We start from the raw sequence: 13,210 nt of genomic DNA on the forward strand, positions 1-13,210 counted from the left end.
CCCTTTTCCGTGCCCCACGAGCACACTGCGGCTTGCCCAATGTGTACCTTAAGGAACCAGCTCTCTGCAGCACAGGACTTGTTCCAACCCACAGCCGCGTCTCAGCACCTGGAATGAAGTGCGCATCCCAAGTCACGTTGTGGTTTAGTAGGTGGAAAACTAAAAGTTCTTGGATGTGAGTTTGCTTGAACAGTATACAGAAGTTATTAACAGGGACACTGGGGATGGGGGTAGGGAGAAGGGGGGAACAACCCGGATCAGAATTCAAGGAGGCAAAGGGCAGGCCAGAGGACTGTGGCCTCTGCCCTGTGTACGAGGGCACACTAACATAACACCTTTAATGACCTGAAAACGAATTCTGCCCATTTTCCTAGCAAACTTGGCAAAGAAATTGATGGAAACGCCTTCCCAGTCAAAGACACCGAGGAGAGCGTTGGAAGGTGGAGGCTGGGAAGGGCCTGAGAGCGCGGGTCCCCAGGCTCTCTACAAGGCTCTGCCTGGGGCGGCCGCTCACCTCGCGCAGCTCCCGCCCGGCTGTCTCACTGTCCCCACTTCCCGGGATAAGCGATTCTCACTCCCCACCCCGGGGCTGGCCAAGCAGAGCACGGGGGTGAGAAGCACGGGGACATCCGAGGCCTAGCCCTGAGCAGCCTTACCTGGGAGCCACGAGGTCCAGGCCGGAGGTCACACACGCCAACAAAAGCAGGCAGGGGCGTCTGAGCGCTGGAGGGACTCGCCGGTCGTCGCGTGCTGACTCCTCCCCTCCCTCTGCAAAGTTTGCAGGTTTCTAGGCCCAACCCCCCTCGCCATCGTCTTCCCTAGCCCCCTCCCAGTAGGGCCTGAGCCTGCGGGGTATGGTGGCCCACGCCCATAGCCCATACATTCTGGAGGCCTTTTAGGGAGCAGATTTTAAAAAATTAAAATAGCCTCAACACTTATCTCTGGCTTCACGCTACCGGGAACATACATGCACGCACACATCCCTGCCCTGACTTCAGGTTCTGGTGGCAACAAAGGCTGCACTAAGCGCCTAGATGGAACCTTGGTGTTAGTTATTGTAGACTCCTTTCCTGAAGCCGGATGATATTCCCGCCACTGGATGAGGCAGACGGCCTTCCTCTCTGTACTTTCCTCACCCTCACCTTTCTACTCCAGGGCCTTTGCACTAGCTGTCTCTCTATGTTTGTTTGGTTTTTTTTTTTTTCCCCCAGTTCATGTTTTGAGAGAATCTCCTCAACCTGGAATTCCATACATAGTGAACTCTGAACTCCCGATCCTCCTGCCAGCACCTTCCCGGTGCTGGGATTACAGACCTGAGAACCAAGGAATTTGGGGCGGGGGGGGGGGGCAGGGTGTACAGGGGCTTTGGGTGCATTAGGCCAGCACTCTTCAAGTGAGTTACAACACCAATCCCTACTGTCTCACTTTTTTTCAAAGCTGCCCTTTTTCCATCCATGGGTCTCAGGTCAAATATTATTAGCTCCTGAGGGATGGTGGCAACACCGACGGCCCTCCAGCTACTCTAGAGGCAGTAGGACACCTTTGTGCATAGGAATTGGAGCTAGCTTGGGCACTATAGTGACACCTATCTCTTAAAAAAAAAAAAAAAAAAAAAAAAAAAGTTAAGTGGCCTCTGAGTCTACCCTTCCTGAAGAGGACACATGCCTCCTAGCCCAAAGCACCACCATAGTACTCTGGTATTACTCCCACACTTCTTTGAGACAATACCTTGTAGACCAGGATAGCCTTATACTTCCTAGGTAGCTCAGATTGACCTCAAACTCCAGGCACTCCTCCTGCCTCAGCCTTCCAAGTGCTGGGATTTCAGGTACATACTGCTTCATTCTCCATGTTCTGGATTCCCAGTTAAGAGAGTTGAATGTATGCAATAATTGAATTTCCTTTTCCTGTCTCTCTATTCCCCACTCCCGTACAGAATGTAATTCCATCCAGACCAGACCAGATCTGTATCTTTCTCACTCACACGTTTATTCACGATGTCCAGGGTCGTGACTAGCATGTTCTCCAGCCTCTGGTTAAATGAACAATGTAAGGGAACACACCCCTCCCGCCACAGCTGACCAGATGCTATTGCTAGATGTATACCACGTTTTCTGCAGGATTAAGAAGGTTGGTGCTAGAGAGATGGCTCTGTAGTTAAGAGCACTTGTTGCTCTTCAGAGGACCCAGGTTCAATTCCCAGCGCCCACAAGGTGGTTTACAACAACCTGTAACTCTAGTTCCAGAGGATCTGATGCCCTCGTCTCCTGGACACGAAGGACACACATGCGCGTGAGCACACACACATACCAGTATAAAATCAAATGAATAAATGAAAAGAGAAGGGTGGTTTGCTGGGTGTGGTGGCACACACCTTTAATCACAGCACTGGAGAGGAATACGAAAGTGGGGATCTCTATGAGCTTGAGGCCACACTGTTGAGTTTCAGAACCACCAGAGCTATATACTGAGACTTTGTCTTAAAAAGAAGGGTATGCTGGGCATTTGTCCTGAGTTAGAGACTTTGGGGCTCTGGGTGGCTGGGGTTAGGTGGAAGGTGGGCTGTATTAGGTCACACAGCTAGCTCACAAAGAGTAAAATCTCACTAAGTTCATGTAAGTGAACTTTTAAAAAGATTTACTTCCTCTTTGACATTGTTGTCCTTGTTACTTTTCTATTGCTGTGATGAGACAGCATCACAAGTTTCAGAGGCTTAGTGTCCACGACCATCATGGTGGCAGGCATTGCAATAGGCAGGCAGGCAGCACTGCTCTGGAACAGTAGCTGAGAGCTTCCATCTTGAGACAGCCATGAGGTAGAGAAAGAAAGAGACCCAGAACTTCTTTTAAAACCTCAAAGCCCTTCCAACCCCAGTGGCACACCTCCTTCAGCAAGGCCACACCTCTGAATCATCCCCAACTGTTCCACCAACTAGGGACCAACTATTAAAACAAATGAGCTTACTGGGGGGTGGGGTGGGGGCATTCTCATCTAAATAACCACATTAATAAATCCCCTTAAATAAAAATAAAATGAACCAGCGGGTGATGCATGCCTTTAATCCCAACACGAGATTTAATCTCAGGCAGAGGTAGGCAGATCTCTGAGTTAGTGGCTAGCTTGGTCTACAGAGTGAGTTCCAGGACAGCCGGGACACACACACACACACACACACACACACACACACACACACACACACACACACACCAGATGCAGGACACACGACAGGAGGGGGGGAGGGATGACGACACAGGACACGACGACAGGGGACTCATCTGTGAAAGTGCTTGCCTTGTAGCCCTGGCAATTTGAGTTTCATTCCTGGAACCACGTAAAGGAAAAAAGAGAACCAATGCCACAGAATTGTCCTCTGAGCTCCTCAATGACATTTAGAATGTGCTAGGCACACATATACAATAAGGTAAGTTCTAGCAACAAGGCTCCCCAACAGTGCCCGTTCTAGAAGTAGGGAGCGGGGTTGGGGTGAGGCCACAAGCCCCCAAACACTCACGTTCACGTATTACTGAACAGTGGTTAAGGGCAACTTGTCCCAGCTCGTCAATGGGAAACAGAGACCTGGAAGGCAATGGAACCTGGCCTTCCGCGGGATATATTCCTTCCTGTTGTCCGTGCTGTCTGTTGAGAGTCTGGTTGGATGTGAGTCTGACATTCTGAGATCTGGGCTTCAGGGAAGTCATAAAACCACTCACTGCAGGCGGATTTTTTCATGCCAGACTCCTTGTCCACCTACCTGCGAGGAGCGCTGGTCAAAAGCCTCATACGCATGGCGTCTCTTGCGCTACCACGCGGTTATCTGAGGTATTGCAGGATTCTGTACTCCAAAGCCCGCAGCAGGGAGGGGTACTCGATAGCAAGTTTAGGAGGATGGGGTGCTCTTGCCTAGATCTCATTCTTGCTTAGAAGGTGCTGAAACGGGGTGGCCTTCCCAGCCTGGACCTCTCTGTTTCAGCAGCACGAGTTCACTTAGTCAGGTAAAACCTCATCCACGATTTCATGAAGAAAAGAACTCAAGAAGAGAAGCCAATATGAAGCAGATTGATGCTTATTAAAAAGCATTAAATATAGATTTTTCAGCAGAGGGTTAAGGAAAAGAAGGCTCTGGAGAGGAAAGTCTAAGACTTGTGGTATGGGTTTCTGCAAGAGTCCCCCTTCACTCTCTTTAAAATGGTGCTTTCTCCCAAGCTGGTGGGTTTTGAAGCTGATGTCTTAGAAGGCTGGGACTTTGGACAAGAGATTACAGAGGCATACAGGGCAGGATTCCAACTGATAGCAAAGCTGTGCATTCCAAGGGTGCAAGAAGGTAGGGAAGCATTCCTACAAGCAAAGCCAGTTGTTTCTTTTTTAAAAGATTTATTTTCATTTTATGAAAAGGAATTTAGGCTGGCGTGGTAGCACATGCCCTTAGTCCCAGCACTTCAGAGGCAAAGGCAGAGGCAGAGGCAGGTGGATTTCTGAGTTTGAGTCCACCCTGGACTATATAGTGAATAGACCAGCGAAGGCTACATATTGGGACCCCCATCTCAAAACGAACAAAGAAAAACCCAAAGAAACAAAGGGGCTGGATGTAAGGATTCAGGCATTATGCTGGCCTACCTGTCACCTGGCAGAATGCACTCAGGAAGTCCCCGGTTCAGCCCAGGGTTCATGAGTACTAGACTGCAGGCAGGTGCAAAGGACCCCTTTAAAAGAAAGACCCCCACCCACTTCTGCTCTTTTTCTCTCTCTTTCCTGCTGTTCCTCTGGGGCAGACAGGATTTTTCCCGTCTCCCTCTTCTCTTCTGTCCTCTCTGTGTCTACCTCTTTTCTCTTTCCTTCCTCCTCTCTCTTTCTAATATCTCTCACTAAGCTCTGTCTGCCTGGCATGTTTGTCCCCTGCCTCAGTCACTCTTTTCTGCATGAATGTGCCAAGGTTCCCAGAGAGCTTTGTCATAACACTGGAGACATGGCTCAGTGCTTAAGAGCACTTGCTGCTATTCCAAAGGACCCGAGTTCCGTTCCCAGCACCCATGTTAGTTGGCTCACAACTGGCACTCCAGATCCTAAGGAATTTGATGCCTCCAAGGAAACCTGCACTCATGTGAACACTGGCCACCATAACTAAAAATAATAAACTATATCTTAGAAAGAATACAAGATTGAAATCTTGAAGGTTTGAGAGATGGCTAAGGCATTAAGCATGTACTGCTCTTTGAGAGCACCCACGTGGTGTCTCACAACTGTAACTCCAGGTATAGGAGATGTAAGGTTCTGTACTGGCCCACTTGTGTGGTACACATAAACTCAAGCAGGCAAACATACACATAAATCAGTCTTATTAAAAAGACTTTAATTTGCCAGTTGGTAGCGGTGCATGCCTTTAATCCTCGCACTTGGAAGGCAGGGAGAGGCAGGCTGGTCTCTGTGAGTTCGAGACCAGCCTGGTCTACAAGAGTTAGTTCCAGGACAGCCTCCAAAGCCACAGAGAAACCCTTTCCTGAAAAACAAAAACAAACCAACAAAAAACAAAAAAAAGACTTTAATATTTATTTTTAAATATTGTTCACTTTGTATGCATAGGTGTTTTGTCGGCAAGTGGATCTGTGGGGTACATGCTTGCAGTGCCCACTGAAGTCAGAAGAGGGCGCGCTACCAACTGAGCGATATTCCCCAGCCCAGGCTAAAGATCATCACAGGACACTGAAGAGCTTGTTCTAAAGAACAAAATGAAGTTAGACGCAGAGATTAATTGTGAACACCATAAGCCATGTCTCTGCCAGCTCCTTAGTCAGCTGACTTGATTCAGAACCTTTGGAAATATCTATACATAAAAACATTCTGTACTTCTATTTTTCTAGTTCACTTACCTCTTGGGCTAACTCCAGTTAATGATATTAATAATAGATTTAAATGGCCAAAAAAACCATATATGATTTTAAGAAAACTAATTTTGCAAATTACTGTCTTCCTGTGTATTGTAAGTTCCAATGGCAACAAACCTTTTTGGCACAGCAATTACTCATTAGTCCTGTGGAAAGAGACAGGGCCCTGAGGAACTTGATAAGGAAAGTCCCACAATTACCTCATTAACAGACTTTTAGAAGCATGTCCTAAAAGGACGATGTGTAAATAAAGACACAACAGCAATGCATTATTTCAAAAATGTGTATTTAAGGTCATTCCACCAAAATTAAGCAAAATTATACTTTGAAAGCATTAATGCAGCTGTCTTTATCTTTTAAGGTACATTTTCATCTGGGCTTCATTTGGTCTTTGCATCATTCACACAGAACACTAAAGCTGGTGGCTTCTCATGAACTGGGAGACAGAATCCTAACAAACAAAACCATGTATCTTGATACATTAAAAATTCTAAAAACCCTATGGAATCTCAAAAAACTTAATACCAGTCATGGAAATGCATTGTCAACATAAAACTGAGGCACTCTGCACTTTGGAATAGCCACAAAAATATTACAGCAAGAGTTAATGCACTTTGTGACTGCATCTACTCAAAGGGAATCTCAGTTAAAAATCCTCACTAATTAAATAACATTTTACATTAGGGCCCATTAAATCTTGGTGATTACTGAACAATTTGCAGCACTGATTATAGTTAAATAATTCTGGAATACAGCCATTGCTGACCTTTCAGGGTGCCCTTCTTTGTTTCCAACAGAAGAAAGATCCTACAGAATTCAGTGATGAGCACCCCACACCCCCAGTCCATTTCCTTCTAGGAGTCCTCTACCTCTTCTGCTACAGTTGCTTTCTTAGCTGCAGATCTTCAGCCAATAGGAGGAGGAGGAGACTGGGATACCCAAGCTGAGCACTATATTCCCAGGTCATTTGCTGTTACTTTATGTTCAAGTGCTGCACATAGCTGCTGCGGGCTGAGCTACTGTGCAAGCTGGTATGGAGATAAGGGAAGGGCAAACCAAACTTGTCACTCACTTTGAATAAGGCTGAGGATGCCCAAACTTGCTTATCTCTCCAGTGTAGTCTACAGGGAGGGGGTGGGGGTGACCCGACCTGCTAAGATGCCCATCACTCTGAGTAAGCTTTCGTGAGCTAGCGTGGCTAGGATTCAGGACTACTTGCTTCTGTGGTCATTAAGTCACACTTGATGAGCAGTGTTCAAGTGTGAAACTCAGAAAGAAAACCTTTCAGGATGCTGAGTAGACTACAGAATCTGCAAATGGACTCCTCAAAATCACCAATGACTAACATACATAGATCTAGCTAGAGACAGGGAGTGGAGATTGACTTGACTATGAGTCACACGGAAGAGACTGCAGTAATTCCCAGCGGCAGAGTATGTATGAATAGTTCATTGTGAGGAAGTTAATTGCACTGCTAATGTTTTCTGCCTTATTTGAAGAGACAAATTAGCATAAGTAAATCACGAGTTAAGATGACAAGCTAAACCTTTGTTTCCACTCATTAGATGAAACCACAGGAGCTTGCAGTTAAGCCTCTGTGGGAACGAGGGATGTGGGTAGGAAGCAGAGGCTACAGCTCCAGTCTCTGCAAGCAGAATCCGAGCAGTGATGATGCTGACTTTTAGCCGAGGCAACTTTTCATCCCAACTGGAAGCCACAGAATTGTGTATTTTCGTATGTCATGATCAGGAACAGCGCTCACGGCAGAACAGTCAAGGCCACAGTCCCTGTCTGCTGCTTTAGAATGGCGACAGCTTGCTCATGAGTAACACCTTCCAGAGTCTCGCCATTGACAGCTAAGATCTGGTCACCTCGTTTTAATCGGCCATCTTCTGCAGCTGCTCCCTGTGAACAAGAAACATAACAAAATGACTAGGAATATTGCATGAAATAATCACACACACACACACACACACACACACACACACACACACACACACACACACACACGTATATATGAAGCTTCATATATGTTAATATGCTATAATTTGAGTAAAACAACCTAAATCCCAAACAGAGCTGTTCTGAAGACTTCAGATCTGGCATGCTCAGTCTGCATTCTCATCATGATCAAACTCATGTTACAGGCTGCCGGGGCTTCCAAACACTGCCCTACATTTTTTATCATCATCTATCTCTCTCTCTCTCCCTCTCTCCCTTCCTCCCCCCCCCTTTTTTTTTTCTACAGGTTCCACCATGTAACTCTGCTGGCCTAGAACTCACTATGTAGCCCAGGCCAGCCCCAGAGTCACAGAGATTGCTTGTCTCTACCTTCTGAGAAGGCCTATTTATTTCTTGTTGGCTACTGAGATGACTAAGACTTCAGGTGGCTTTGACTTTAAGGTTTCTTTTTAAGGCTTATTTTTAAAAAACTACGTGCCTGTGTGTGTAGGTATGTGCACATGAGTGCAGGTGCCTGAGGGAGGGCAGAGGCCAGATCATCCAACTCCCCTGCAGCTGCAGCTCCAGGCAGTTACGAGCTGCCTGATACGGGGACATGGGTGCTGGGAGCCGGACTGCAAGATCACACACTCTTAACTCCTGAGCCATCTTTCCAACTCATGAAGTTTTCAAACAAGCATGCACCTGGCTGGCAGCATCCTAAGAGCCTGCTGGTCGGACAGACTCTCTCAGTTTCCACCTGTGATGTAGACATGTCACATTTCTGGAGCAGTGAAAAGTTACTATGGGTTATGTTAAATAGCCCTTTAGTCAAGGAAGAGAATTAGGAAAAAGAAGTTTTGATGTATAAACCTACACCCTATGTTTCACAGCTCCAGAAGCCTGAGAAGGGAGAGTCTGAGGGAATGGATGTCCAATGGGAAGGCAGCATGGGTTCTGTGTTCTCTGTGTGGGAGAAACAAGGTCGGGAATATTTTAGAAAATCTTTATTGGGGGGGATCTCTGTCCACTTTAGGTTTATTGATTCTCTATTTTATTTTATAATTTGGATAAGCCAGGCAAATTTAACAAGCAAAATGAGAAAGAGAAAGGTTCAGTGATCTCCAATGCTACAGGGCCAGAAATGATGGTTGTTGTTGTTAGCTGCATTTGTGTGTGTGTGTGTGTGTGTGTGTGTGTGTGTGTGTGTGTGTGTGTGTGTGTCACAGTGCATATGTGGAGGTCAGAGGGCAACTTTTGGGAATCAGTCCTCTCTTTTCACCATGTTGGTTCTGGGGATCAAACACAAGCCATCAAGCTTACAGGAAAGTGCTTTAGCAACTGCGCCATCCTGACAGCCCCAGGAAAATTCTTCTACCGAGACTAACTGCACTAAGTGGGCTATGAGCCAGGGCTTAGAAATTTCTTTTCTTTCTTCTTTTAGATTCAGAAACTTTAATTTTTAGGTAGGTTTTACTTTTCAAAAATAACATTCCAGTCAGGTGGTGGTGATGGTATATGCCTTTAATCCCAGCACTTGGGAGGCAGAGAGGCAGGGGGATCCACAGAGATAGCTCCAGGGCAGTCAGGGCTACACAGAGAAACCCTGTCTTGAAAAGCAAAGCAAAGCAAAAAGACATATTCCTTAAAAAATAAAACACACCACAAACAAATAAAACAAAAAACCAAGTTAGGTGTAATGACTCATGCCTACAATCCAGATACTGGGGATGGGGAGATAGATAGGGGCTCAAGATCATCCTTGGCTACATAGTGAATTCAAGGCCAGCCTGAGCTACATGAGCTCCTATCTCAAAAGTGAAACAACTCCCCCAACCAAAAACAAAAGAAAACAACTGACAAGAACAGTCAATAGTCACGTCGAACAAGCTATTGCTCATGTGGGTGCTTCTACAGGGTGCCTTTCCAGGAGAAGTTTGCAAGGGGCTTCCCACAGCACTTCAGGCTACTCACTGTTTCCCCTGGTGTCATCCCACTCTGACCCGATGATGGTTTCTTTCATTATTTTATTTGGTTTTATTTTTTTGGATTTATTTATTTATTTATAGACTAAAACTTTAAGCCACTGTCCCAGGTCTCAAGCTTTCAAATGCTGGAATCAGTGGCACATGCAAACATACCTGGAGATGGTTGCTTTTAAATGCACCAGTAATACATATCCGTGTCACTTTCAGCTATGTGTTCTGATGATGCCCCAACCACACTGACAGGTGTGGTGGGCTAGAGGTTAATGTTGGGTATCTTCCTCTATCATTATCCTTTTTTATTTCCACTTTTACTTTTTGAGATAGTGTCTCTCACACTTGGAGCTCACCAATTCAGCTAGACTGGTTGGCTTGAGAGTCTGGGATTGCCTGTCTCTGCCCCAGAGTGCTGCCTTCTGTGGATGTTGGCCGTCTTAACTCAGGTCTTCATGCTTACAAAGCAGGCACCTTACCCTCTCAGCCAGTAATACAGCCCCATGATATCTTCTCCCCATTCTCTCTCCCCCTTGCTGTCTCGGAACTCGATCTGTAGACCAGGCTGACCTTGAACTCAGAGATCCACTTGCCTCTGCCTCCTGAACATTAGTGTTGGGAATCAAGATGTGCGCCACCATACCAAGACCCTAATTTTCTTTATTACAGGATAAAGCTAAATCCCTTGCAGCCTAGGACAACACATCTAAAGTCAGCCCCCAGTGCAGGTGCTGCTGAAGATGAAGATGCTCTTTGAATCTAAGTACCAGCTTCCACTGGAGTACGGAGAAAACTGCTGCTTGGGACCCCATTGTTGACATTTCCTTCCCGGGTTGGTGTTTCCTATGAGACCTAAATGAAATACCCCCGCTCCCCCAGTAAGCACAAACCACAGCAAACCAGTACAAAGCACTTAAAAATCTCACTAGTTTTGATTTTAAAAGAACAGTAAAAAGAAAAAAAAATACCTTTGCAAATATAGTCTTGACATATATTGGCAGGTCTCCGTGTGGACTTCCATAACCCCCTACAATACTAAGCCCCAATCCTTCAGAGCCTTTCTCCAAAGTAATAATCTTAGGTGCAGGTATTCTGAAAGCACAACGCATGCTGTTTAAGTCGAGAGCAGACACTGAGATGGAGTTCACTTTAAGGGAAGCACACAGATTTGAGAGAGACTTCCACACTGCAAAGCCATGAATGCCATTTTGTCAAATCACACTCTTAGGAAGCAGTCTGGAAATGCTGTTGTACATTTTTCATGCCACATCAGCTCATCAATAGTCTTGAGGTTTAGAGTTTTTGCTTGCAGGTTCCACTGTTTTCTAATTAAAACAGTCACTACAATGGCAACATACCTTTCCCTATGCATGGTGCCTTCCTCCTTTCTTATGTGGCCTGGATTGGCCTTCAACATCTCAACCTCTTGCTTTTGCCTCCTAAGTTCTGAGATTTTTGGCATCAGCTTTTACACCCACCTATATGCTTAGTTCTTAATTCATTTGCTTTGTTTTATTCAGATAGGATCTTGTTGCATAGCCTAGGCTGGCTTCTTTTCTGTATGGTGTGTGTGGTGTAGTATCGGGGATAGTACCAACAACCTTGCACCTGCTAGCCTCCTAGGAGCTGTAGCACTGAGCTACACTCCTAGCCCATTTTTATTTTATTTTATTTTTGAGACAAGGTTTTGTTAAGTTATGGAGGGTCACCATGTAGCTCAGGCTGGCCTTGAGATCATGATGTTCCTGCCTCAGCCTCCTGAGCAGCTAGAATTCTAAACCTGTACAAGAAGGCTGTGGGCCCAATTTTTTTTTTTTTTCAAGACAGGGTCTCTCTGTGTGGCCTTGGCTGTCCTGGAACTTGCTCTGTAGACCAGGCTGTCCTTGAACTTACGGAGCTACCTGCCTGTTACCAAGTGCTAGGATTAAAGGCATGTGCTACCACTACCTGGCTGCTTGGCCTAATTTTTAATATATTTGTTATATGTAATATATGTACTTTAATGTTTTTGTGTACACATCAAAGTCAGAGGACAACTTTTAGGACTTACTTTGTCTTCTACCACAAGGGTTCCAGGGATTGAACTCAGATTGCCAGTCTTGACAGCCAGTGCCTTTACCCATTGAGCCTTCTCGCCAAACCACCTCTCTCCATTTTGAAGTGTGCTTTGAACTGTAGGTCAGGTTAACCTGGAACTCACTCTGTCGCCCAAACTAGCTTTGAACTCAGCATTTCTTCCTCAGCCTCCTGAGAGCTGGGATCACAGGAGTGAGCCACCATCACACTCAGATAAGCTTTTAATCTTATCTTGGTCAAAAATTGAGAACTAGCCTGTGGTTTAAAATCTGACCTATTTTGTTTAAAGAAAGGTGCACAGACTGCATAGTCAGCAATACAGAGGTTGTGTCAGCATGATGGAAGTCTGCAGTCCCCAGATAAGCCAGCCCCTAACCAGTAGTGACAGGCTAATGCTTGGGAAATGATGCCCCTTCCCTGTCCAAGTGCCCCTAGCACTCCTCCTAGGGTGGGAAGACCCTCCTCCAAGCCCACTGTGAGTAGGGTGTTCTCCTGCACTCTTCAGGAGGATGGGCCCAGTCTTTCTGTCCCTGGTCCTGATTCCACACTATTTTAATTGTACATCTTTTTCTCTGCCTGGCTACTTGGTCCTTCTATCTTAGCTACCCAGGTGCTCCCAGCAAACTCGGGATCATAGCTGTATAAACAGGAACTAAAATCCAAGAGGAGAGAAGTGGGTCACCAGTGTGAAACAAGATGGGTAAAGACAATCTGTTCCAAATATGTGACTGAGATTTTCGTCAGTGTGGAAGTCTTCTCTCTCAGACAACATTACTGAAATTCAAATCACACATGTGTGCTCAAGCCATGTAATCTCACCTTACCCGAGGCCAGTTTCTTATTCCTAAATACTAGTTTTCTTTTGACATAGGGTCTCATGTAGCCAGTGCTGGTCTTGAACTGGCAATGTAGCCAAGGATGACCTTGAATTTTTGATCCTTATGTTTCCACCTCCCAACAGCTGAGATTAGAGGCTTGGAAGACCAGGCTTGGTTTTATGTGGTACTGGAAACCAAGCCGAAGGCTTCATGCATACCAGGCAACTGTACCAACTGAGCTACGCCTCAGCCCTTCTCCCCATATTATACTATGCAAAGGGTAAAAACCCAAAGGAATTCTGGGGTCCCCATCCCTACCATCTGATTTGTGGCGGGAGGGTCCCTTTCTTTCTTTTCCTTTTGAGGCAAAGCTGTGCTGCATAGTCTGGCAGGCCTTGAACTCAGTGGTCCTCCTGCTGCTGCTTCCCAAGCGTTGGGATTACAGGTTTCTATCACCATGTCTGCCTGGCTCAAGGAGGCACACACTCTGTACAGGCAACATACCTTGTTTTGTGGC

General features: G+C 46.0%; 1 protein-coding gene across 1 annotated transcript in view; it reads right to left on the reverse strand.

Annotated features, from left to right (window-relative positions):
• Positions 1–6,148: 6,148 nt before the first annotated feature.
• Positions 6,149–13,210, reverse strand: part of Patj (PATJ crumbs cell polarity complex component) — a 320,448-nt gene continuing 313,386 nt past the window's right edge. Inside the window, exons 45-46 of the mRNA XM_027400463.2 lie at positions 10,768–10,891; positions 6,149–7,784 (exon numbers count right to left, since the gene is read on the reverse strand). Coding sequence (XP_027256264.1) covers positions 7,638–7,784; positions 10,768–10,891 — 271 coding nt within the window. The 3' untranslated portion in view covers positions 6,149–7,637. The remainder of the gene's footprint in view (positions 7,785–10,767; positions 10,892–13,210) is intronic.

The sequence above is a fragment of the Cricetulus griseus genome, chromosome 2, assembly GCF_003668045.3.
Source record: "Cricetulus griseus strain 17A/GY chromosome 2, alternate assembly CriGri-PICRH-1.0, whole genome shotgun sequence".
In the NCBI taxonomy this organism is placed as follows: domain Eukaryota; kingdom Metazoa; phylum Chordata; class Mammalia; order Rodentia; family Cricetidae; genus Cricetulus; species Cricetulus griseus.